General features: G+C 49.1%; 1 protein-coding gene across 4 annotated transcripts; it reads right to left on the bottom strand.

Annotated features, from left to right (window-relative positions):
- Positions 1–332: 332 nt before the first annotated feature.
- Positions 333–16,168, bottom strand: MAMSTR (MEF2 activating motif and SAP domain containing transcriptional regulator). 4 transcript variants are annotated; one of them, XM_030197766.1, is made up of 13 exons: positions 15,687–16,168; positions 12,133–12,198; positions 11,302–11,360; positions 10,954–11,029; positions 10,690–10,836; positions 9,771–9,934; positions 9,378–9,503; positions 8,151–8,407; positions 7,493–7,649; positions 6,658–7,260; positions 6,224–6,361; positions 1,957–2,011; positions 333–1,010 (listed from the first exon to the last, which is right to left on the bottom strand). In XM_030197766.1, the coding sequence occupies exons 1-13, from the start codon at positions 15,739–15,741 to the stop codon at positions 520–522; spliced, it is 2,394 nt and encodes a 797-aa protein (XP_030053626.1). In that variant the 5' UTR covers positions 15,742–16,168; the 3' UTR covers positions 333–519. The 4 variants fall into 4 exon arrangements, with proteins under 4 accessions (XP_030053626.1, XP_030053624.1, XP_030053625.1 ...); XM_030197764.1 differs by lacking the exon at positions 15,687–16,168 and adding an exon at positions 12,325–12,436; XM_030197765.1 differs by lacking the exon at positions 15,687–16,168 and adding an exon at positions 12,325–12,436 and having other exon boundaries at positions 333–1,007.
- Positions 16,169–26,869: the final 10,701 nt, after the last annotated feature.

The raw sequence follows: 26,869 nt of genomic DNA, 5'->3' as shown, positions 1-26,869 counted from the left end.
CACAAGTGATTTGGTCTCTCCCTCTCTCGCCTGCATGCCATATGGTCTCTCAAACATCCCCCTCCCACCATACCTTTTAAATAGCAGATTTTGACTGGCAGCAAGCAGCAAATAATACACACTGCTCATGTTGGCTCCACAGCCTTCCCTCTGATGCAACGTCCTGTTTCCGCATAGGCGGGAATACATCAGAGGGAAGGCTGGTATGCAGGAAGGACAGGAATTTTCGGCTGGTGGGGCTTGGGAATCCCTGCCAGACACTTCATAAGTGTGCTGCTACTGGGTGGGCCTGAGCCCAAGGTAGGTGGACCTGGGCCCACCCAGGCCCACCCTTGGCTACGCCACTGTTTTGTCCTTGGTTCTTCTGGCCTCCTTAGGAGACCCAGAAGAAAAAGCAAATATATGTAAATAAATAAAGCATTTCAAGAAAGATTCTCTTTCTTAAAAGTTCCTTGGAAAAGGGAGGCTGAGAGAGAGAGAGAACAGGTTCGCTGGTTCCTCCTCTTGTCTGTTAGATTTCTAACAACTGCTCCACTGGTCAATGATTCTGTTCACGTTGAAATCCAGAGAGTCAATGAAGTCAGTAGAGAAGATGCTGGTTCCAACCGGACTACTAGGCCCAAAGCCCGAGGTCAAACCTGAGGTTAAGGCTTCCAGCCAATCCACGGGGTCGAAGGTCATCCTGGAGGAAGAAGAGGAGCCAATCCGACTCTGTGGGCGATCTGGGGATAGCGGTAGCTCAAGGTGGTCAAGGGAGAAGACCGTTGAGAAGCCATCCTGGGCTGCAGACAGCAAGTCATAGGATCCGCAGGTGGGGAACTCCAGGATCGTGGCCGGTGGCGGTGGCAGCAGAGGAAGAGAAGGCAGCGGCGGCAGGAGATTGACGCTGCTGTTATGCCGGGCTCGCTTCGGGGGACTTGCCTGCTGGGAGCAGGGAGAAGGTGCCCGGTGGGGTTTTGTCTCCACCGTCAGGGGTTTGGCCTCAATGGTGTCTGTGGGTTCCAGTGCTTCTGGAATGAGAAGAGAAAAGATAGAGTAGCACTGAGAATGACTCCAGTTTGTACCCCTTGGAATGGGGCATCCACACCCCATAAGTACGTAAGTATTGCCATACTGGGACAGACCAAAGGTCCATCAAGCCCAGCATCCTGTTTCCAACAGTGGCCAATCCAGGTCACCAATACCTGGCAAGATCCCAAAAAAGTACAAAACATTTTATGCTGCTTATCCCAGAAATAGTGGATTTTCCCCAAGTCCAATTTAATAATGGTCTATGGACTTTTCCTTTAGGAAGCTGTCCAAACCTTTTTTAAACCCGCTAAGCTAACCACCTTTATCACATTCTCTGGCAACGAATTCCAGAGTTTAATTACAAGTTGAGTGAAGAAAAATTTTCTCCAATTTGTTTTAAATTTACTACTTTGTAGCTTCATCTCATACCCCCTAGTCCTACTATTTTTGGAAAGCGTAAACAGATGCTTCACGTCTACCCGTGAAACTTCTGTTTAGGTGTATACCGAGGAAAGACCGGTGTTTAAAGACCAGGTTACACAGTGGTTGACCTTTGCTGTAAGTCTTTTTTTTTTTTTTACTTTTCAATATCCTACAAGGGGTCTCCATAGTACTAACAGGCATATCTTATATGTCTAAACAACAGTAAAATCATTTTTTCACACTTCAAAGAATACATGGGGGTTTATTGGGCAGACCGGATGGGTCATGTCAGTCTTTATCAGTTGTCGTCCACTATGTCATGAGTCGGGATCATCTGGCAACCTTTTGACATTTGCAGCCACTTCTGGTATGGACCAATCCAAGCACTCACGGTTAAATTATGAAAAGAAGCTAACTAAGCAAGAGAAATAATTAGGATGCTGATGCAGGGCAGGGGACAAAAAGATATAGGGAGAAGGGTGGAAGCGCAGCTAGAGAGAGGACACGTCAGCAGCTCCTCACCTGTACAAACAAGGGGTTCTTCGAGAATGTCCTCAATAGATTGACTCGGAACCAGCTGCAGAAACAATAGAGATAGTTATTAGTTTATGGCACAGAGCTGCAGAGGGGAGGCTGCAACATGAGGAAGCTGTGCAGCCAAGGGGTAGGAGGTACTGTGTGGAGAATGACACAGGGTCAGGGATGGGTACTGGGATGAACTTTGTCCCCGTGTCATTCTCTAGAACTGTGACATGAGACTGTGGCACAGAGGTTGAGGGGAGATGGCCAGCACTATGCCGAGGATGTGTGAAACAGAGTTTGGGAGCACTGGGATGAGGATTTGTGGCACAGTTGTGGATCGTGATGCAAAGGTGGGGGTGACACCATGACAAGCGAGGTAGGGAACACTGTGACTTGAACCCATGGCACAGAGGTGGGAAGACATCATAATGATGATCCAAGGCACAGAGGTAAGGAGCATGCTGATAAGGATCTGTGGCACAGACATGGGGTGGGGGGGGCCATGATAAGGATCTGTGGCACAGAGGTGAAAGGTATTATGGTGTGAATCAGTGGCACAGAAATGTGGGGGTGTCATGATTAGGATCTGTGGCACAGAGGTGAAGGGCATCATGTGAATCTGTGACCCAGAAATGGAGGGGTCACCATGATAAGGATCTGTAAAACATAGGTGAGAGGTATCATGTTGTGAACCTGTGCCACAGAAATGAGGCATGCCATGGCAAAGATCTGTGGCACAGAAGCAAAAGACCTCATGAAGTGAATCTGTGGCACAGAAATAGGGGGCACCATGATGCAAATCCATGGCACAGAAATGGGAAGAGTGCCACAACAAGTGTATCTGTGGCACAGAGGTGAAGGGCATCATCTGAATCTGTGGCACAGAAATGGGAGGAGTGCCACAACAAGTGAATCTGTGGCACAGAAATAGGGGGCACCATGATGTAAATCTGAGGCACAGAAATGAGAGTGCCACAACAAGTATCTGTGGCACAGAGGTGAAGGGCATCATCTGAATCTGTGGCACATAAATGGGAGGGGCGCCACAACAAGTGAATCTGTGGAACAGAAATAGGGGGCACCATGATGTAAATCTGTGGCATAGAAATGGGAGGAGTGCCACAACAAGTATCTGTGGCACAGAGGTGAAGGGCATCATCTGAATCTGTGGCACAGAAATGGGAGGAGTGCCACAACAAGTGAATCTGTGGCACAGAAATAGGGGGCACCATGATGTAAATCCGTGGCACAGAAATGGGAGTGCCACAACAAGTATCTGTGGCACAGAGGTGAAGGGCATCATCTGAATCTGTGGCACAGAAATGGGAGGAGTGCCACAACAAGTGAATCTGTGGAACAGAAATAGGGGGCACCATGATGTAAATCTGTGGCACAGAAATGGGAGGAGTGCCACAACAAGTATCTGTGGCACAGAGATAAAGGGCATCGTCTGAATCTATGGCACAGAAATGGGAGGAGTGCCACAACAAGTATCTGTGGCACAGAGGTGAAGGGCATCATCTGAATCTGTGGCACAGAAATGGGAGGAGTGCCACAACAAGTGAATCTGTGGCACAGAAATAGGGGGCACCATGATGTAAATCCGTGGCACAGAAATGGGAGGAGTGCCACAACAAGTATCTGTGGCACAGAGGTGAAGGGCATCATCTGAATCTGTGGCACAGAAATGGGAGGAGTGCCACAACAAATGAATCTGTGGAACAGAAATAGGGGGCACCATGATGTAAATCCGTGGCACAGAAATGGGAGGAGTGCCACAACAAGTATCTGTGGCACAGTAGTGAAGGGCATCATCTGAATCTGTGGCACAGAAATGGAAGGGGTGCCACAACAAGTGAATCTGTGGAACAGAAATAGGGGGCACCATGATGTAAATCTGTGGCACAGAAATGGGAGGAGTGCCACAACAAGTATCTGTGGCACAGAGGTGAAGGGCATCATCTGAATCTGTGGCACAGAAATGGGAGGAGTGCCACAACAAGTGAATCTGTGGCACAGAAATAGGGGGCACCATGATGTAAATCCGTGGCACAGAAATGGGAGGAGTGCCACAACAAGTATCTGTGGCACAGAGGTGAAGGGCATCATCTGAATCTGTGGCACAGAAATGGGAGGAGTGCCACAACAAATGAATCTGTGGAACAGAAATAGGGGGCACCATGATGTAAATCCGTGGCACAGAAATGGGAGGAGTGCCACAACAAGTATCTGTGGCACAGAGGTGAAGGGCATCATCTGAATCTGTGGCACAGAAATGGGAGGAGTGCCACAACAAATGAATCTGTGGAACAGAAATAGGGGGCACCATGATGTAAATCCGTGGCACAGAAATGGGAGGAGTGCCACAACAAGTATCTGTGGCACAGAGGTGAAGGGCATCATCTGAATCTGTGGCACAGAAATGGGAGGAGTGCCACAACAAATGAATCTGTGGAACAGAAATAGGGGGCACCATGATGTAAATCCGTGGCACAGAAATGGGAGTGCCACAACAAGTATCTGTGGCACAGAGGTGAAGGGCATCATCTGAATCTGTGGCACAGAAATGGGAGGAGTGCCACAACAAATGAATCTGTGGAACAGAAATAGGGGGCACCATGATGTAAATCTGTGGCACAGAAATGGGAGGAGTGCCACAACAAGTATCTGTGGCACAGAGGTGAAGGGCATCATCTGAATCTGTGGCACAGAAATGGGAGGAGTGCCACAACAAATGAATCTGTGGAACAGAAATAGGGGGCACCATGATGTAAATCCGTGGCACAGAAATGGGAGTGCCACAACAAGTATCTGTGGCACAGAGGTGAAGGGCATCATCTGAATCTGTGGCACAGAAATGGGAGGAGTGCCACAACAAGTGAGTCTGTGGCACAGAAATAGGGGGCACCATGATGTAAATCCATGGCACAGAAATGGGAGGAGTGCCACAAGTATCTGTGGCACAGAATTGAAGGGCATCGTCTGCATCTGTGGCACAGAAATGGGAGGGGTGCCAGAACAAGTGAATCTGTGGCACAGAAATAGGGGGCACCATGATGTAAATCCGTGGCACAGAAATGGGAGGAGTGCCACAACAAGTATCTGTGGCACAGTAGTGAAGGGCATCATCTGAATCTGTGGCACAGAAATGGAAGGGGTGCCACAACAAGTGAATCTGTGGCACAGAAATAGGGGGTCTTACAACAAGGATCTGTAGCACTGTGATGTGAATCCGTGGCATAGAGGTGGGGGGGGCCACGTTGCTGAGGACCTGGGGCAAAGAGATGGGGAGTACATCAACATAAAGCCATAGACAGATGAGGAAAACACCGTGACAAATATTTGTGGCAAACAGGTGGGGAGAGGGCATTGAGACAAGGATGCAATGCAACTCATAGCGAATAAGTGGGCAGCAGAGGTAGGAAGCACCGTGATGTGAATAAGTGACACACAGGTGTTGGGGATGGACACAGGGACATTGTGTTTGGAGGGGTATTGAGTCATAAATATGTAGCACAGAGAAGGGTCCCTATGATGCGTCCTTTAATAGATGCCCAGGTTCCCTTACAGAAGGCTCGCATCACCCTGTATTGCATGCCCAACATTGTGGCATAGAGGTGGGGGGGGCCACGTTGCTGAGGACCTGGGGCAAAGAGATGGGGAGTACATCAACATAAAGCCATAGACAGATGAGGAAAACACCGTGACAAATATTTGTGGCAAACAGGTGGGGAGAGGGCATTGAGACAAGGATGCAATGCAACTCATAGCGAATAAGTGGGCAGCAGAGGTAGGAAGCACCGTGATGTGAATAAGTGACACACAGGTGTTGGGGATGGACACAGGGACATTGTGTTTGGAGGGGTATTGAGTCATAAATATGTAGCACAGAGAAGGGTCCCTATGATGCGTCCTTTAATAGATGCCCAGGTTCCCTTACAGAAGGCTCGCATCACCCTGTATTGCATGCCCAACATTTAATGTCCACAATTCCACCAGCCACAGAGCTGCTGTTGTGAGCGGAAGCTGCCCACGTAACTTACGTTATTCTGTAAGCTATGTGCATTGCTTGGAGCCCCGCCCATCCCTGCCCATGCTCCGCCCCTGTGTACGCCCTCTTGCATTTACACTGTATGTAAGATGTGCCAGCACATTTCGGCACCGTGTTATAGAATAGCCCATAGCTGGAATATGGGTATTTACTACTTTTCACACATTCTTGGTGCCTACTTATTATGACCTCCTTTGAGTCCTCTTCTGTCCTCACCTGTGCCTTCTGTATAGCTTCCTGCAGCTCCTCTTCCAGGGACCGGACTCCTGACCCTGAACTACTGGGACTGGCTGTGATCTGCTGGGGAAGTTCAAAGTCTGGCCTTGGAAACTCACAGGACGGGGGAGAAAAAACCTGGAAGGACAACAGGTAATAAGCAAATGCTAACATCAGAGTGTGTGACCCTCTCCTACCCCTTTCTTAATAGACAGACACAGGCAAAGACTGACTATTCACAAAACAGAATATTTGTTCATCTCAATGACTCTTGGAGACAAATACAGTTTATTTTCTATAGCTAAGTCCTATCTGTATCTCCTTCTCTCACTCTGTCTGTATAAGCACCCCTCCTCTTGTCACTTTTTACTGGTATACCCCATTGTTCCCCTTTCCAACTATGGAAAACCATCTGGCCCAGGTGTCTGGCTCACCACAAAATTATCAGCAGAGCGTGTGCCACTTGTCCCAGACTCTTCCACTGCCTTGTCTTGGAGAGGATACAAGAACTGAGACTCTGTAGCTGTAGGGGAGGAGGAAGAGGGGTTGTCCAGCTCCATACTGAATGCCGTCCCAGGTGCCAACTTCTCCTCTGCTCGGTGCCGATTCTTCAGTCGCTGGTGCATCTCAAGTTCCACCCTTAGGTCTTCTGCCTGCTTCTGTTCCTGCTTTAGCTTCCAGGTCAGGCTGTCAATGACTTTCTGTTTCTCCTGCAGCACCTGGTCCTCTTTGAAGGCCAGCAGCGCCGTTCCCTCCACCACTCCAGGTGCCCCAGTACTCTCTGGCATGGCCAGTTCCCCGGCAGCTGGGGAAGGTACTGTCTGAAAGGTGCAGGCTGTAGGTGAAGAGCCATCTGGTGCTAAAGGAACTGGAAGAGTGGGCAGCTCCAGCACAGGGGCGATCAGGCTAGCACTAGAGATGGCTGCTGGAGGCTTGGTGCAGGGGATCTGATACGGCTTCAGCCTTTCCAGTAGGGCAGGCTTGGTGCCTGAAACGGGGAGCCCTCGCTTTCGCAGTTGCTGACGGAGCTCAGTTACCTGTTGGGCAACAAGAGGAGCATTTAGAATGGCAAAGGAGGGGAGTGAAACAGTTCTAGAGCCGGACTCCCACAGAAGAGCCATGAGAGGGTTAGCAAACTGTCAAAGAGTGGAAGTGGATTCAGTCTGAAAGTCAGACCCCCATGGAGGCCGAACCTCATCTCCAAGAGCACAAGCACTCTCAGCGTCTTATCAGACATGGCCACCAGGGCAGTACTCTGTACACACTCACCGTCAGGTCATCCAGCTTCGCAGGCAGCAGCTCGGGTTTGGATGGGACTGTTGAGCTTGGGTTGGTGGTCGTTGTGGCAGCTGAAGGCGAGAGGTTGATGGTGGAGGAACCAACAGTAGCAGAGCCCACAAAACTGATCATCTGCTCAGCTGAGAGGCTAAAATGTTTGAGAAGGAGAGAAACAGAGAAGGAGGGGTTACTGGTGAAAGGTTGAGGGGTTCAAACAGTGACACAAGCCCCCATAATATCTGTTGTCTCTCTGAATAATGGTGAATAGATCCTCTGATACTTGGTATTTGGTAATGATGAAGTTTCTGAGGATGGGGTTCACAGCGTTACCAAGTGGTGGGGGGTTTCTATTACCTGGTGATGAGGAGTTTCACAGGCCACATATGGGGGTTCTCTATTACCTAGGGGGGTTTAGGGTAAGGGGCTCTTCTCTAACTTGGTGGTGTGGAGGTTTCTCCTGTTGTAGTGGGGAAGGTCTTTATTACCTGATGGTGAGTAGGCTTGACAGCATGGGGGTGGTCCTTTGTAACTTGGCGGTGATGGGGGGTCTCTATTCCCTAATGGTGAAGGTGTTTCAAGGCATGGGTTCCTCTTAACCTGGTGGTGAGGGTATTTCACAGGAGGTGTATGGGGGGAAGATCTCTGTTACCTGGTAGTGAGGGGGTGTACTGTCTGCACACAGTACGTTTGCTGTTGCTGCTGTTGGTTTAGTATCTGAAGTTGAAGGAAGATTTGCTGCTGCTGGAGCAAACGGGAGTAGGCCGCATCCATGGTCATGGGAGACTTCTCTGCTTTCTGGTCTGGTGGAACATACTGGTGATACTTGAGTTTCTTCACCTTGGGTTTTATGTCCTTGGACTTCTTCTGCCGGGGGGGCTTCCCCGCTTCCGAAGCTTTGGCTGGGACCTGAAAAGAATATTGAGGCCCGAGGGAGGCCTGATTTTTAGTGAAGTCCACGGAGGTGTCAAATAAATGTCAAACAAACCACCCCACAAGAAGGGCAAAACTTTACAGAACCTGTCACAAACTGAAAAAAAACCCTACAAAATTGTTTGAAGTTTGATTTTATATCTCTAACAGCAACTCTCAGACAGGAAACAAAAATGGCTTCCAAAGACAGGAGAATATCTCTCCTGACTGTACACAGCCAACGTTCCTTTTGGAAATATCATTTCTGGTGTTGTGTAGGGTGAAACCATCAATTACCTGCAAAGACTCCCTCTATTATGAGATGAAAAAGAGCTTATTACCCAGTTTCAGGAAGCAAATTCACCACCTCCATCTTATTTCCTTCTTTTTTATGACAGCCATTTTATGCTCAGGTCCTACCATGCGACAATTCAACCCAATTTTATTTCTCGATACTGTATGCTGGTGTTCAAATAAACCACACGAAATACACCAGGTAAAATCACTTCTAATACTTAACATGAATCCTGGTTTCCCATCGCCACTCCCTGTGGGCCATCACCAGCCCTAGACTTCCGATTATACTATTCAGGTCAGTGAGGAAAGGTGGATGAGTCAAGTGAAGGAAAATAAACGCTCTTGAACATGGATGTTTTGGTGACAGAAAGGGAGAAAACCAGGATTGAACCAGCTTTTGCGGGATCAGGCGGTAGACATTGACCTAGTGTTAGTGAAGAAAATCAGGATGCACTAGAGATGAGGTTTCATCTGGAGCTAAAAGATTGCAGATGTAGACACAGAGGGCTGAATGCCATAGTGGCAGATGCAGACAGATACTACAGGGGCTTGGCTACCCCCCCCCCCCCCCCCCAATTTGCCAGCTGGTGGCTACATTGCATTCAGTAGGAAAACCCAACCCAGTCCTTCCAGGGCTACTCTAACCCTACCTCACCCCTGTCCAACCTACCTTAGGAAGTGTCGATCCCGCATGAGCTGGAAGGCTGCCCATTGGTCCACTGGTTGCCAGGGAGCTAGCCCCAGTGATGGACCCCATCATCGACCTGCTCACCTCAGGAACCCGGGTCAGGTCCAGCTGCATGAGGCCATGAAAGAGAGAGAAATGATGAGTATATGGTCCATTAAATTATCCTTTTCACACCATACATATAAACAGAGCCACAACCAGGACCTAAAAAAATTGGGATCTCCCCCTTGTATTCCCTTCAAATTTCTATAAAGGGAAGTAGTGACTGAGCGGATGAGTACAAGCACATGCACAGGATCTCAGACATCATTTAAGATGAAGTGAAGGGTGTTCTCTTTTAAAAAGGAAAAGAGAGCAAGTGACACAGAGACGAACCTGTAGGCCAGTGTTGGAGGAAATGGGGGATCGGTGCCCCAAGGGACCTGGAGAGGGTGGAAATCCCCTATCTGGAGAGGTGGAAGAGCAGGAGGAAGATGAGCTGGTACCATCATCGTCAAACGAGTAGGCATCAGAGGAGGAAGACGGGAGATGGATCTCTTCTGTTTCAAACGTAAAAAAAGAACGTATGGAATATATAGACCATCCTGGTGCCAGGTATGTTCCTAAGACAAGGGGTCATGACCTGGGCACGTGGACAGATTGGAGTGGGCCATGTGGTCCTTCCCAGCCACTAGGGCATTTTCTTTGACCCTTCAGACAGGCATGGTGAGGACAAAGTTTCACCAAATGGGTGACTTCCATCTATTGCGTCTACCACCTTGGGCAACCATAGCTTCCAAGTGAGAAACATGATTTATTTTATTTATTTGTTACATTTATACCCCATATTTTCCCACCTATTTGCAGGCTCAATGTGGCTTACAAAGTATTATAAAGGCGTTTGCCATTACGGTTGATAACAAATACAAGATTGTGTTGTGGTCACATGAGGTAGAAGTATATCAGGCATCATGGGGTCGAGGGAGAAGAGGACGTAATTTGTCCAGTACGATCTTTGATTATGTTGTATGATCACTTGCCGTCTGCAAACTAGGCCTGGGGCAAGTAGAGGTACCATGGAAGACAATATCTTCACTTTTAGAAATGCATCACACCCCATTCATCCAAGATGGTAAATGCGTGCAACATCCCTCTCCCTTCCCACGCCTCCTGCACTGCAAACACGGCCGTCGCCCTGGAGGAGACTTGAAGTCTTTCGCATGTCCACTGGGACTCTCATAATCTGTAGAAGAGGCTACACTCCAGGGGCATGGGATTGGGTGGAAAAGAAACTCAATCAAAAATGTACACTTGCCCTTCACTGCATCTTGGATGCCAGAACCTAAAGGAAGGATGTTTTTCTTGACCAGCTCCAGGGGGCCTGGCCTATGAAGGATCTTGACGCTAAGGTCTTCGGCCAGGCGTACTTTCTTCTCTTGCTTCGCGCATTCCAGAAGGGGACCTGCACAAAGCGAGACAGCCAATGGGTCGCAGTCAGCGCTGGAATAGTAGGGTCTGCCACTGGGCAGGACTGAGGGGCAGGGGCAGAAACATTCCCACACGAGAGTTTAATGCTCACCTTCGGAAAAGTGCATTTGTGGAGGTCCCACTTTGTGAGATCCATTCTGTCCCTTGAACTTCAAGAAGTCTTCTGTCTGTAAGAAGGATAAAACCCAAAAGCCAATCATTTTGAATTAAGGAAGAAATTCCATTCTCTCCCAGCAGGAGGCGCTCTGTGAAACAAATAATACTGTTACTTGCTGAGCTAATGCCCTTCCAGCTTGGTAACCCGCCACCCCACAAGAGACCCACAGGATGGGGTACAAGAAACATTACCAACATCATAGTTTCATAAACCATCAGGTCCCCGATACCGTTAATACAAAGGTTTCACATTGAGAAATAGAAAGATGCAGCTGTCACCTACCTGGCTCTGCCCTACTCTGCCATTCTGCTCAGAAAAAAACGCTGGTGTTTTATTCAAAGCTGTAATAACAAGAAAAATGAAGAACATGATACTATTAAGAGTCAGCTCCAAAGGTCTCTGGAGGTAATTCACAAACTCTTTTATTCAACCTCTGCTCCGCCCCAACATACAATGCCAAGGGGTAGCAGAGTACACATCTGAACACTCTGCCAGTAAATGGGCAGTTACGTGAAGCATTCTAGCAGACCCCCTAATAATCTGCCACACAGGGGCAGTGTCAAGGAATGAAAAAGTCACCAGTACATTCCCAGTGCTGGGGAGGAATAAGATACTGACAGTGCTGGAACTGAAGCCCCCTGTGTATCCCCAGGACAGGGACAGTGCTGGGGAGGGGGGAGGGATAGTGCTGGGGACTGAAGCCCCCTCTGTATACCCAGTATGCGGACAGTGCTGGGGAGGGTGAGGGACTGACAGCACTGGGACTGAAGCCCCCTGTGTATCCCCAGGACAGGGACAGTGCTGGTGAGGGACTGACAGTGCTGGGGCCTGAAGCCCCCTGTATATCCCCAGTATGCGGACAGTACTGGGGAGGGAGAGGGACTGGCTGTACTGGAGACTGATGCCCCCTGTGTATCCCCCCAAGACAGGGACAGTGCTGGGGAGGGAGAGGGACTGACGTTGCTTGGGATTGAAGCCCCCTGTGTATCCCCAGGACAGGGACAGTGCTGGGGAGGGGGAGGTCAACAGTGGTGGGACTGAAGCCCCCTTTGTATCCCCAGGACAGGGACAGTACTGTGGACTGAAGAGCTGGGGACTGAAGTGCTGACTTACGTAGAATTAAATTCTTTTCATTTAGCTGCTCCTGGGAGCGCCGGTGTTGCATCCTCAGCTGAAGAACTGCAAGGAAAAAGGAAGCAAGGTCAGGACAGGTCGTCTGGTCAGGCATGCCACCAACACTAACCAGAAATACAGGATGAGAGACCCTAACTCTTAGTCCAGGGATGAGGAAGACTCAATTCCTACCTGTGTATGTGGGAGAACTATTTACCCTGCGCTCCCTGCACTTTCCTAGAGTCTCCTCTGGTATTTTCAGCCCCTGAACTTTCTGCATTTTGCTGGAGTCTTATATTTTCAGTCTTTGCACTCTCTGCGTGTTGCTAAAATCACTGGTAGAGTTTAATTCAGTGTTTCCTAAGTCCAGTCCTGGAGTACCTCTTGCCAGTCAGGTTTTCAGGATATCCATAATGAATATGTGTGAAAGAGATTTGCATTTGCATATTCATTGTGGATATCCTGAAAACCTGACTGGTAAGGGGAACTCCAGGTCTGGACTTGGGAAACACTGGTTTAAGTGATCTGGCTCAGGTCTACACATTGCCTGATTCACAATGACACACAACAGATGGCAGTGTGAGGTGATCCTGTTCCCCCCTCCCCTCCTCCCCGTGAGAGCAGGCCTGGAGCATTTGGGTTAGGGGCTCAACGCAAGGGCTTCTATTTCGGGCTAGCCGCCCGCCTCACACACTTGTGCCCTGGCTACTGTTCACAGCCAGCAGCTGAGGGCTTCAGAGTGACGCAAAGACTATTTATTCCAGAAGATGGTAACCGGAGTGAGAGAAACACCCCTCCCCATCCCCCTTCCCCCTGTCCCCGTCACACAAACTGGCAAACTAAATAATCCTTCCCCGATTCCGGACAGGTCAAGAAATGTCATTGTGATGAGATAAACTTGTTCACATTTCTGCACTTCACAAGTGCATTCAGGGGAAGATTAAGGAAGAGACCCTTAACTAGACAGGAGGCAGTTTAGAGAGACAGGGATTCAGAGAGGCAGGAAAGACCTCACATTCAAACCCCATTCCAGCACTGTCCCTGTCCTCCTGGGTGATAATCAAGGGGCTTCAATCCCCAGCACCGTCAGTTCCTCGCCTTCCCCAGCGCGGCCATGTCCCGAGGATGCACAGGGGGGCTTCAGTCCCCCGTACTGCTCCTGTCCTGAGATACCCAGGGGCTTCAGTCCCAGCAGCACTGTCAGTCCGTCCCACCTCCCCAGCACTGTCCCTGTCCTGGGGGATACACAGGGGGCTTCAGTTCCTAGCACTGTCGGCCCCTCACCCCTTCCCCAGCACTGTCCCTGTCCTGGGGATACAAAGGGGGCTTCACTCCCTGCACTGCCAGTCCCTCCCCCCTCCCCAGCGCTGCCCCTGTCCTCCTGGGTGATAATCAAGGGGCTTCAATCCCCAGCACCGTCAGTTCCTCGCCTTCCCCAGCACAGTCCATGTCCCAGGGATACACAGGGGGGCTTCAGTCCCCAGCACTGTCAGTCCTTCCTCCTCCCCAGAGCTGTCCCTGTCCTGAGGATACACAGGGGGCCTCAGTCCAACCACTGTCAGTCTTTTATTTCTCAGACCTGTCAGTGACTTATTTAAGAAATTGTAATTATTCTCCAGGGCTCACATCCAGAAGATAAATGAATCTTGTGCTCAGGTCTTCCTGGGATGCCCTAGAAATCCTGGTTAATCTCAGGTCTGTGGGTGGGGAAAGAGAGGGGAAGAGGCCGATATCAAAAGCGAATGTCTGATAGATGTTAAACCTTTTGAATTAAGTTCTCAATATTACGGCTCGAGCCTGGGCACTCTTTGCAGGTGCCTGGGCCTGTGCTAAGGGTTCAACCTTCACCTCGTGCCTTTATCCATGGCTTGAAGCCATGAACTGGCCAAGGCCAGGTGGGTGCGTTACAGGCGACGTTTTCTCTGCAGGATCTTGGCTTGGCCTAATCTCTCATTATCGAGCATCAGTCGGGGGATTAGAGTCCATATGCCTGGATTAAACTTCCTGAGCCGGTCCCCAGTTTAGTAATTCCCTTATCTCTTATTTGTCCTGTTTGTCTGTCCTAATTAGATTGTAAGCTCTGTCGAGCAGGGACTGTCTCTTCATGTTCAAGTGTACAGCGCTGCGTATGTCTAGTAGCGCTATAGAAATGATAAGTAGTAGTAGTAGTAGTGTTTGGGGGTGCGAAGGGCCAGAGGAGGCACTGGGAAGCTTATAGTGTGGTCACAGCTTGAAAGATATTTCAGCCACTTCTCCTTCTGGTACTCCATGTTTCGGGGGGGGGGGGGGGGGGGGGGGGGGGGGGAGAGTCTCAGCTTTTACCCAGTTGTAAATGGTTGTTCAGAGATACCTGGCAAGGCCTGGTTCGTGTAGACGGTCTCTTCTCATACTGATCATTTCATTCTTGAAATGTGGGAGCCTCACCCCCTGCAATTCCACTTTAGGGAGCACCCGCCTGAGCACACACAGCTCCGGCTGGTGCCGTTCACATTTGTTGGCTGAGGATCTGGGCAGGGACCACTTGGTTCAGAGTCCAGGGTATCTCAGTCGGTGTCGGGGGGCCTGTTAACAGTTCAGCCCCTGGTTGGCTCACTTCATCTCTAGTGATTCTCCCCAAACGCTGACCTGCCCCATCCTGATTTTTTGAAAGTAAGAATTCAGAATGAGAAGGGTGTCCCGTTAAGACCTCATGGGGCAGAACGTACCCCCCACTGGAGACACAGGGGTAACAGAAGGGTGTCCCCCACACACACACACACAACCTGAAAAAGGTGAAAAATGTGACCACTGAGGAGTGGGTCACTGGGCTGGGTGGGAAGAGGGGGTATATCGTCTAGAAGACAAGCTACTCTTCTTCCTGTCCCTCCTCCCCCCCCCCCCCCCCCCCAAACACACATATGTAGGCCTGTGTCTCAATTAATTTCTATCTAGTTCTCATCAAGAAGACACCATGCACAGGCCTCTATCCTAACTGCTTCCCTATCCGACTCTAAGCAAGGGCCTCTCTCTTCTTAGTCCCTCCCATTTGGCTCTCATCAGGGAGTTGTCACACAGCCTCTCTCTCTCCTCACTCTTTCCTATCCAGCGTGGTTCAGGGAACTGTCACACACAGTCTTTCATCAGGGAAATATCATGCACTAGCCTCTCTCTCCTCACTGCTCTCCTCAGGGAGCTGTCACACACACAGTCTGTCTCTCTTCTGTGCGTTCCATCTGCCTCTCTTTAGGAAGCTATCGCACATCACACACAGCCTCTCTCTCCTTTCTCCTTCCCATCTGGCTTTCATCAGGGAGTCATCAAGCACAGGCCCTTCTCTCTTTAGTCCTTCTCATCTGGCTCTCATCAGGGAGCTGTCACTCACAGCCTCTGTCTCCTCGCTCCTTCCTATCCAGCTCTCATCAGGGACATCATTTACAGCCTCTCTCCCTTCCAGTACTCATCAGGGAATCATACCCTTGCATATCCTCCATTTCTCTCCCATCTCAGTTTTGAACCTTACCCCTAGGCCCTCTCCCCCTCTGTTTGCACAGGGCACAGCTGTGCTTTGCACTCACCAGAGCGAAATTTGCTGCGGATGAGCATTGAACGTTCCGAGGCCAGCAGAGTCATGTTTCTGGGCGCACGGTACCTGGTGATCCGGAGCAGACAACAGAGGGGTGACCAATATCCGACTCCCTTTCCACCAGGTGTGGAGAGCAACAACCGAGAGATAAAACTTTCAATCAAAGAGCAAAGCAACAAAGCTAAGTCCGATTCCTGGAGTGGAAAACCCCTTCTGCGGTGCCCAGCTTGCACAGTCCCAACCACGTGCGTGGCACAAGATAACGAGATAGATGGGCCAGCTCACAGGTGGCCTCCTTTCCTTCCAAATCTGGCAGCCCAGGTGACGGGCGATTGTGTTCCTGTTTGCACCAAAGTCATACAGCGGGGCTGGCCTGGCAGGTCCTTTGGTCGTCCTTCGGTCTCTTGCCAGCTCGCTTGGCAGCCCTGGCACAGGGTGGAAGGGGAGTGGTGAGGGAAGAGAGATGCAGGAAGGGTCTGGGAACAGAGAGAGAGAGGAGAGAGACTTAGAAAGTGGAGACTCAGCACTGGAGAAGGCTAGTGGCCAGGGGAGGGGGGTGAAGGGGACTGGTTTCCATAAGCCCCCTCCTCGCTGAGTTGACTGCAAGGGCAGTTTGAGAGGGGTCGCACCTTCACGCCCACTGATGTCAGTCTGGAGCGTCCCCTCCCCACCCCCTCAGCCGGACCCCTGCAATAACACCTGCTATAACACTTAACACTAAGCCCCCCCCTTCCCTGGCAGGAAAACATGCAGTGCTGGATCAGCAGCACTCTCCTCCCCTCACCCACACCCTACTGAGACACCAGAGACCCTCCACTGGAGCTGCCAGCTGGCTAGATTTGCGTTTTTCACTCTCCATCAGCCATAAAGGCTGTTCCAGGCCTGGTTTTGTTCCCATGGCATGTTGGGACTCGTAGTTTCAAATGTCTGACCTACAAGTCCCACGTGCTTTGCAGGAACAACCTGTCTTTTAGATTGTAAGCTCCTTGAGCAGGGACTGTCCTTCTATGTTTGAATTGTACAGCGCTGCGTAACCCTGGTAGCGCTTTAGAAATGTTAAATAGTAGTAGTAGTAGTAGACTAGATAGAATTTGGGGCCAACCCTTCCTCAGCTGAAGGCTTAAATTGAGGCCCTCTTTCGTCTTTCATTGGGCCAGGCCTGGTTTTGCTGTCCAGAGTTTCCCAGGTCTTGTAGGTTTCCTGACATGCACTGGAGGGGAGGAAGGAAGGGTTTGATGGGAGCAGGGCTTTTTTGAGGGGGTACTGAGTACCGACACCTTTTCCATTGTCTGCTAAAATTGACCCAGGGTCCCCAAGTTTTAATGAAAGATCTCAGGCTCTACACCACAATTCTGCCTTGTCATAGATTCTGTGACTGGTTGCAGGGACTATTGAGGGGTGGGTCCTTCAGTGATCACCCCACCCCTGAAGGGTGGCCTGGCATTTGAGTACTGGCACCTTTTTCGCTAGAAAAAAAATGCACTGATCCTTTCAGTCCACCATGGAACTATCCGGATACTGATGGGGCAGGAGGACCAGAAGAAGAAATTCTTCGGAGAGCAGTGATATTCAACCGGCTGTCCAGATAACTCTCCAGATAAAGTTCAGTCAGAAAAATTGCAGTCACAATAAAAGTCCTGACTTTGCATAATTTCCTAAAAGAAAAGCCCATAAATTGAAAGCAGCTTCAGACCTATATAGGGAATAAGTGGGTTAAAAGCAGGGCTTTTTTTGAGGGGGTACTTGGGGGTACTGAGTACAGGCACCTTTTCTATTGTCTGCTAAAATTGACCCATGGACCCCAAGTTTTAATGAAAGAGCTCAGGCTCTACACACCAATTCTGCCTTGTCATAGATTCTGTGACTGGTTGCAGGGGGCCTGGCTATTGTGGGGTGGGTCCCTCAGTGATCACCCTACCCCTGAAGGGTGGCCTCGCATTTGAGTACCGGCATCTTTTGTGCTAGAAAAAAACGCACTGGATGGGAGGAATCCAGAACTAGCCTGAGGATGGTAGTCAAAAAGACCAGTAAGGGTGCCACCTCACCATAAGTGCTGACATTTCAAAAAGATTGGAGGTGTCAAATACAAATTCCCCCCTCCCTGGACACAATGAAGGAGCTTGCTCAATATTGGGGGTGCTCAGCACCCCTTGGTACCCACAGAACTTGCTCCTATGCAGCTTACCTGGTTTGGGCCTAGTGCACGCAGAGAACTGGATAATTCTGACCCCTGTAGAAAGGAACTACATCTCCCATCATGCACCGGGCAGTGGGAAACCCAAAACCAGAAGCCGATCTCTCTCTCTGGGGTGACCCAGCTAAGGTAGCACCTCTGGGATTTTCTTCTGGAAGAACAGAGAGATGGACACACAGCTAGAAAGAAATGCATTGGTGACTTTATTTAGTTATTAATTAGGATTTATTGACTGCCTTTTTGAAGAAATTCACCCAAGATGGTGTACAGGATGAGGAATAACTCCACCTGGAGGGAATTCAAACATGTGTGGGATAAACACATGTTTAGAAGGAATGGATCCACAGAATCTTAGCTGAGATTGGGTGGCAATGCCTGCTAATTGGGAAGCAAAACCGGTGCTAGGCAAACTTCTACGGTCTACGCCCTGATCGAGACTGAATAGATAAGGATGGGCTGGAGTGTAAATTTTAAGGGGTTTCAACGTTAGCTTCAGAACTTTAAGTATAAGAACAGTGCTGGGCAGACTTCTACGGTCTACACCCTGATCGTGACTGAATAGATAGGGATGGGCTGGACTGTAAATATAAATATAAAAGGGGCTTCAGCTTCAGAACTGAGTACAAGAACAGTGCTGAACAGACTTCTACGGTCTGTGCCCTGAGAAAGGCAGCGACAAATCAAACTCGGGTATAAAGTATCACATACCACGTAGAATGAGTTTATCTTGTTGGGCAGACTGGATGGACCATTCAGGTCTTTATCTGCCATCATTTACTATGTTACTCTTTGGGGTTCTACATGGAACGTTGCTACTAATTGGGATTCCGGAATCTTGTAACTCTTTAGAGTTCCAGAATCTTGCTATTCTTTGGGGTTCTACATGGAATGTTGCTACTCTTTGAGATTCTATATGGAATCTTGTAACTCTTTAGGATTCCAGAATCTTCAGAACTTTTAGTACATACCATGTAAAATGCGTTTATCTTGTTGGGCAGACTGGATGGACTGTTCAGGTCTTTATCTGCTTTCATTTACTGTGTTACTATGTAGCAGTGTCTTCTAGATCTAGATGTCTCTTCTAAGCTGGGTTTCCTTCCTGAGGTGCTTCATGGCCAAAAAAAAAAAAATCAAAAGCCAAACTTTGGTGCAGAATCTTACGGGCTAAGGATCAGAGTGTGCTACGCTCTCCTCTTACCCCAGGTTCGCTTTTCTGTGTGTCACCAATGAAATCCAATCTCCAAATTTTGCAAACCAGGAGGATGTCGACGTGAAAGGTTGTAGGGGCCGTTCCCCATTGCCTGGCTTGGTCAGGGTCCAGCTCTGGACCCCAGAGAGGGTCTCCCCCCTCCATCCCCCTTCTTGCTATTTGCCCAGAACAGGTGTCACCTGCTGCCAGCTGTCTCTAGGAGCAACTTGATTTCACTGACTGGGCGGTGTCAGGTTCACCCCCCTCCAGACTATTTAAAGACATGCACGCTCAATTTTGAAATGCTATGCTACTCCCCTCCCCAGTGTTCAGTAGCAGAACTGCTCCCCCAACTCTTCCCATGGTCTCCTCTGCGTGAAATAAGAAACGATGGGCAGTGAGAAAACTGGAGTAGGGTAAGCTGGCTCTTTCCAAACAACGTGGGAGACATATGTACAATTCCAGCCTGTTTCTTACCAGAAAACAAGGACATTTTCTTTCTGTTTATGCTTGACCTTGGAAACATCTCATTACACCATAGGACTTCCGAGGCAGGTGCTTTGGTGCCGAAACACAGCAGCTGTGTCGAGTTGTCTGGTATTTTTCAATAAAGGTTTAGAATTGTACATATGTTTCCCATTGTTTGGAAACAGCCAGCTTACCCTGCTCCTGTTTTCTCACTTGATTATTTATTTAGATTTTGCTCACACTTTTTTCAGTAGTAGTCGCTCAAGTTGAGTTACATTCAGGTACTCTGGATGTTTCTCTGTCCAAGGAGGGCTCACAATCTAAGTTTGTACTTGAGGCAATGGAGAGTTAAGTGACTTGCCCAAGACCACAAGGAGCAGCAGTGGGATTTGAACTGGCCACCTCTGGATTGCAAGGCCAGTGCTCTAACCACTAGGCCACTCCTCTCCTAACTTGCGTAGGGATTGAGTGTGCCTCCACTTTCTGTGGGTGCTCCTTTCCTCCAGCAGAAAGTTGTTTGCAGCTCAGATGGAGTAAAGGGTGGAGGAATGGAGGAGGATCTCTAGAAAGCCTATTCGCTGCCACCTCCCCCCCCACAAGGACCTCAATGGAGGGGGGGGGCTGTTTTACACTAGCAGTGATTTCCTACTGACACCCCTGAATCTTTTTCTATGAAGAGAATATTAGTGAGATTTGAAGGAGAGAAGAGGAAGATCTTCTGTTACCCAGTTCCAGCAGGGAGACTGTTAAGCCAGTCTTAGTTTTAAACGTAGAGATTGCAAAGCAGCATGGGAGTTGTATTCCCAGATTCTACCCATAATCAGTGCTGCTGCTACTCCCATAATGCACTGGGGCTTTAAATCCAGACTCTGCAAACAACAGGTCTCTGTAGGGGAGACCTGCTCTGGTTGGTTTGGGATGCAGCATGACTGCTCTTTAAAATGCATACATTCGTCCACCACGTGATCGTTTGACATCCTCGCAACAGAACTATCATCTTCTGAGTTGCTTATCTGAAATTGAGTTATACTCTTTTGCCATAGGCGTAGTTTGACTGTTTCATTTGGGGGGGCAAAGAATGGGCGGAGCATATTAGCATATCATTTGCATATATACATATGCAAATGAATATGCTAATATGGAGGAAGGAAATGAAATTTACAGGCAAAATATCACAGATGCACATTTCAAAAAGCTGACACATTTCAATTAATAAATTATGAATAAAATACTTTTATTTACCTTTGTTGTCTGATCATTTAGTTTTTCTATTCTTTGGTCCCAGTGTCTTCTTTCCATTTGATATTTTTTCTCTCAACATGTCCACCATCCTCCTGTGTCCTTATGCGTCCTGTCTACCATCTGTAGCCCTGTCCTTATCCTTTCTCCAGTTTCAGCATCTGCCCTCAAAGTGTTCCAATCCAGCCCTTAAATTCAGCAATTTCCCCTCCATCCAAATCCAGCATGTCTCCCCTCCATCCATGTGCATGAACTTCCTCTGTCTTTCCTCCCCTCCATCCATGTCCGGCATTTCTCCTCTCTCCCTTCCACTCCATCCGTGTGCATCTCCTTCTTCCCTCCCCTCCATCCATCCATGTCTTTCTCTTCTACCCTTCCATCCAGTGTTATCCCTCTTTCTCTCTCCATCCTTCTACCCATTACCCTCTCCCAATCCTTCCGTCTATTGTCTCCCTCTCCTTCCATCCATTGTCTCCCTCTATCTCCCTTCCTTCTAAACAGTTCTCTCTCTCGACCCTTTTCCATTCAGCATGTCCTCTCTATCCCCATCCTTCCAGTGTCTTTCCTCTTTCCCTCCCTACCCTTACGTCCAGTGTCTTCCCTCTTTCTGCCCCCTCCTTCCAGCATTTTCCCTCTTTCTCCCTCCTTTCATTCAGCATTTCTCCGTCTGACAGCTAGGGTCTGCCCCAGTTTCTCCCCAGCAGCTTCTCTCTCTCTCTCCCCATCTTTCCACTAATCTCTCTCTCTCTCCTCTTCCATCCAGCATCTTCTCTCTGGCTCTCCCGTGCTCTCTTCCATGTCCCCTCTTTCGCTCCCCATCTCTCTCTGGCTCTCCCCTGCTCTCTTCCATGTCCCCTCTTTCGCTCCCCATCTCTCTCTGGCTCTCCCCTGCTCTCTTCCATGTCCCCTCTTTCGCGCCCCATCTCTCTCTGGCTGTCCCCTGCTCTCTTCCATGTCCCCTCTTTCTCTCCCCATCTCTCTCTGGCTGTCCCCTTCTCTCTTCCATGTCCCCTCTTTCTCTCCCCATCTCTCTCTGGCTCTCCCCTGCTCTCTTCCATGTCCCCTCTTTCTCTCCTCATCTCTCTCTGGCTCTCCCCTGCTCTCTTCCATGTCCCCTCTTTCGCTCCCCATCTCTCTCTGCCTGTCCCCTGCTCTCTTCCATGTCCCCTCTTTCTCTGACTCTCCCCTGCTCTTTTGCATGTCCCTGGCTCTCCCCTGCACTTTTCCACTTTCTCTCTCTCTCCTCCAGCGTCCTCATGCATCCCACCTTTCTCTTCCCTCCCCTTCTTGCTCCCATCACTCTCACTCCTTTCTCCACCCCCCTTTTCCTATTCCCTGCCATTGCTTTCCTTCCTCCCTCTTCCCCTTAGATGTGGCACCTCACATCCTCCTCTCACCACCCCCTTTCCCTTTGGTCTAGCAGCTGGCTGGCATGATGCATCGCTCACCCCCCCCCCCGGACTAGTTCGGTATCGCTTTCCCCCTCCGCTCCTGTCATGTCTTTGAACGTCGAGGATTCCTTCCGGTAGCAGCAGAATTGGCAATGATGTAAGCGCTGCTTTCAGCCTGCCCCAGAAGCCTTCTCTGGACAGCGTCCCTCCTACGCGGGAAACTGTACAGAGAGTGCTTCCGGGGCAGGCTGAAAGCAGCGCTTACATCATTGCCAATTCTGCTGCTACCGGAAGGAATCCTTGACATTCAAAGACGACAGGACAGGAGCGGAGGGGGAGAGCGATACTGCAGTAGTCGGGAGGGGGGGGGGGGGTGGCGGTAATGATCGCGCGGTCCACGGGAGGGAGGGAGATGTTCAAGGCAGCGGGAGCTGCACCCGGGGTGGTCCAGTCTGCCCTGCCCTTGCTGCACTTCTGGCTGGGGAGGCTTAGCCTCTCAGTCCACTTGGCTTCCCTGCCCTCTCTGTCTGCGTCCCGCCCGAAAGGAAATGACGTCAGAGGAAGGCGGGACGCAGATAGAGAGGACAGGGAAGCCAAGTGGACGGAGAGGAGCGCGTGCTTGCATGTGGTTTTTTGTTTTTCTTTAACTAATGGCGCGGCGGCGCCTCGCGTCATTTGGGGGGGCATTGCCCCCCCTCGCCCCCCCCCAGTCTACGCCTATGTCTTTTGCTCAGAAAACTGTTATCTGGGATTCCCAGTTTCAAGGAGCAAATCTTTCTAGAAGTTAAGGCTTCATAGAAGTTTGAAACCTTAGATCCTAATGACATTTGGATGACATTGCAACAATTAATCATACGTCCCTGGACTACTGCAACTCAGGGTTGATCTTCAAAGTGAATTTACTGGTAAAGAGAGGTTCTTCTCTGGTTAACTACACTGACCAGGCTCAGAAGAAATATTCAGCGGCGCTTTTCTAGATAATGCACGGAATATCCCTTTTATCCACTAAAGCCAAAATCAGCTATTGTATGGGCAGTCCAGGGGCAGAGTTGGGATTGCAGGCCTATCTTTGTACGGTACCAGCCCTAAATATCCGGGTATATGCTGGTACCTGGACATGGCTCAGCATTGAGTATCTGGTCATAATTTTGGTGGTGGCAGTGTTTAAAAATCGCTAATCGCCGTGGGCTAAATATCACCCCTGGAGTTTTTATGGGCCTTCCAAGGTCATCACTCAAGATGCTCCAGTTGATACAAAATGCAGCCATAAGCTGGAGCAATGAATTTTGAGCATATAACACTTATCCTCCTTGCATTGGGCCCAATCAGGTCCGTGCCAACACGGTTAGCGAGGTAAGCATGGCAGGAGGGCGCCATCCTCTGGGGGGTGCCCCGCCGCACCATGCTTACCTCGCCCTCTTCTCCCCAGATCCTTTTCCTTTTTTTTTTTTGTTTAAATTTACCTCTGTCTGGCGGCAGCGTAGCAGTGAGGAGGCAGCACTCCCCCGCCCCGACGTGTCAGTCTTCCCTTCGCTCAGTTCTGCCTTCTTCTGACATCAGAAATGACATCAGAAGAAGGCGGGCCACTGAGCGAAGGGAAGACTGACACGTTGGGGCAGGGGAGTGCCGCCTCCTTCTCACTAATGCTACGCTGCCGCCGGACAGAGGTAAATTTAAACAAAAAAAAAAGGAAAAGGATCTGGGGAGAAGAGGGCGGGTAGTGTAGCAATCGTTTTCGGGGGTGGGGCGGGGCCAACTGCAGGGGGGCGCCGGAGACCCTAGGCACGGCCCTGCGCCCAATTGAGTGATGCACTCATTTTAAGGTTGTTTTACTGAATTTAGTATTGAGGTTCTCAGTGTTTTGGTCATTGGTGATCTCCTTAACCTGGTATCATACAAGACGTCCCCTGAGATTGCAATCTTGGGGTCAGTCAGATGTTCCATCTTTTTGGAGCTATATCACATGCTCTAATATTTGCTAAATCAGGCCCTAGAACTTGGAATTTATTACTTCCCACTATTAGTCTGCAAAGTGACATACTGGACGCTTGTAAAAAAGGAAAGACGTTCTATTTCATATAAGCATTTGTTGGACATCTTGTTTCCCACTGTTCAAGGAACATAGAGGTTGCACTTTTTTTATTTATTTGTTGCATTTGTATCCCACATTTTCCCACCTATTTGCAGGCTCATTGTGGCTTACATTGTCCCGTAGTGGCTATCGCCATTACCGGAATGAAAATACAAAGTGGTATTGCATTAAAGTTCAAAGGTGGCAGAGTAAATTAAGCAATCAAGTATAGAGAGATCATTTACAGAATAAAAATAAAAGTGGTATTGCATTAAAGTTCATTAGTGATAAAGTACATGAAGCAGTCCAATAAAAAGAGTTTGGTTTTGTCCAGTTTTGGTATAAGTTTCATTGTCTGGTCTTTAGGGTGATCATTGTGGTATGCCTTATTAAACTTGAGAAGGCAAGGCCAGGACATGCTCCATTTTGCTGGTATTTTAGAAAATGACCTGCAGGAGACAAGGGTATTTGCTGGCACGTATAGTGGAAGCAGCCATTTTACCAATACACACTTTGAAAACATGAACAGAATGAACCCAGCAGCTTCCACAGGGAGCTGTCAGCACCTCAACATGGAAGAGGCGATTTCACAGCTTCCAGAATAAGTAGTGCCACCTCACATATATCAGTAGCGTAGCCATGGGGGGGGGGGGGGCTCAGGAGCCTCAGCCTCCCCCCCCAACATTTGGTCCCAGGCCCCCTTCAAAATTGCAGTACCGGATATTGTGGTAAAAGCAGTTAGCTTAGCAGAGTTTAAAAAAGGTTTGGCTAACTTCCTAGAAATGATGTGCGCCTTTTCTATCATGCTCAACTTGTAGGGGGTGTGGGAGGGGCCACGGGTGGGTCAGGGGCACGTCTAGGAGTTATGCACTTAACTGCCAACAGGAGCAAGCACGTACATTGGCCTTTGACATAGCATAAATGTTTGTTCCTAAAGTTAGGCGCGAAACTGTGGACTTACACTAGTATTCAATAACAGTACTTCCCCGCGGAACTGCCTTGTTAGACTTCACACAGCGCACATCATTCTGGAGCCCATATTTTGGCGCTCTATAGAGAATTCACCCCGTATGTACAGACATCACCGCTAAATCGACATATTAATTGAAGCAGTGGCTCCGCTAATAAGCTTGGATTCAATATTGACAAGATCTGTGGGGTTAAAATTGTTTTTTAAGCACGTACATCGAATTGGTTTAATAATTCCTCCCCTACACCCCCATTGCTGTTTCTGCAGGCTGAAGCACGGGAGGGGGGGTCAGGGCAGACTGGCTTCCTATCCGTTTCCGCATACAGCTCAAACTCCTCTTATTGACCTATAAGTGCATTCACTCTGCAGCTCCTCAGTACCTCTCCACTCTCCCTACAATCCTCCCCGGGAACTCCGCTCACTGGGTAAATCTCTCTTATCTGCACCCTTCTCCTCCACGCTAACTCCAGACTACTACTACTACTACTTATCATTTCTCCGTTCCTTTTATCTTGCTGCACCATATGCCTGGAATAGACTTCCTGAGCCGGTACATCAAGCTCCATCTCTGGCCGTCTTCAAATCTAAACTAAAAGCCCACCTTTTTGATGCTGCTTTTAACTCCTAACCCTCACTCACTTATTCAGAACCCTTATTTTATCATCCTCACTTTAATATTCCCTTATCTCTTATTTGTCCTGTTTGTCTGTCCTAATTGGATTGTAAGCTCTGTCGAGCAGGGACTGTCTCTTCATGTTCAGGTGTACAGCGCTGCGTATGTCTAGTAGCACTATAAAAATGATGAGGAGTAGTAGTAGTAGTAATAGATTTAAGCCGGTCAGGAAGATATTCAGCTATATCTGGTTAATTGTGAGGAAATAGCTGTTCTAAATCTGATCACGCAGGGGCACTCAGACTTCCAGGAGAACCCCGGCTCTGCCTGCTGAACCTGCTTGCTCTCCAGATCCCACACTATTAGGGATATTATGTGTCTGTGTGGATCTGTGTGTTTGTTTGTTTGTTTGTTTGTTTGTGTGTGTGTGTGCTCAGTCACTGGAGTTGGCTGGTCTGCCTGCCGCCATTGTTATTGAGAGATTCCAGGTGTTTCCTGCCTCAAGGCTCAGGATTTTTTTTTTCCCTATTTACTGAGGAGAGAAACAACTAGCATGGAAGTTCCCCTCAGTGCCTTTAACTCACACCCAGCACTTCTGCACCATTCCCTACAGCGCATCCTGCTGGGAAAGGCTGGGACTGCAGGATTCATATGCTCCCTTATACCCAGTGCTTCTGCAACATTCTGTATAACGCCTCCTGCTGGGAGAAGCTGGGACTGCAGGAACTGTGAACACTCCCCATACTTAGTGCTTTTGCACCAGTCCCTACAATGCCTCCTGCTGGGAGAGGCTGGTACTGCAGGAACTGACTTTTTTCCCACAACCAGAGCTCTTGCACCATTCCCTACAGTGTCTCCTGGTAGCAGAGGCTCAGACTGCACAAACTGTTACCTTCCCTCACACCTAACTTTCCTGCATTACATCCTACAACATCTCCTGCTGGGAGAGGATGAGACTACAGCAGCTGTGAGCTCCCTCCCACAACTTAACTCTTCTACATATGGCACAGAAGTATCAAAATAATAAATCACATCTCCTG

Source organism: Microcaecilia unicolor, chromosome 3, assembly GCF_901765095.1.
Source record: "Microcaecilia unicolor chromosome 3, aMicUni1.1, whole genome shotgun sequence".
In the NCBI taxonomy this organism is placed as follows: domain Eukaryota; kingdom Metazoa; phylum Chordata; class Amphibia; order Gymnophiona; family Siphonopidae; genus Microcaecilia; species Microcaecilia unicolor.
The sequence above is the reverse complement of the archived record's forward strand: the minus strand, read 5'-3'. Positions and strand labels throughout refer to the sequence as shown.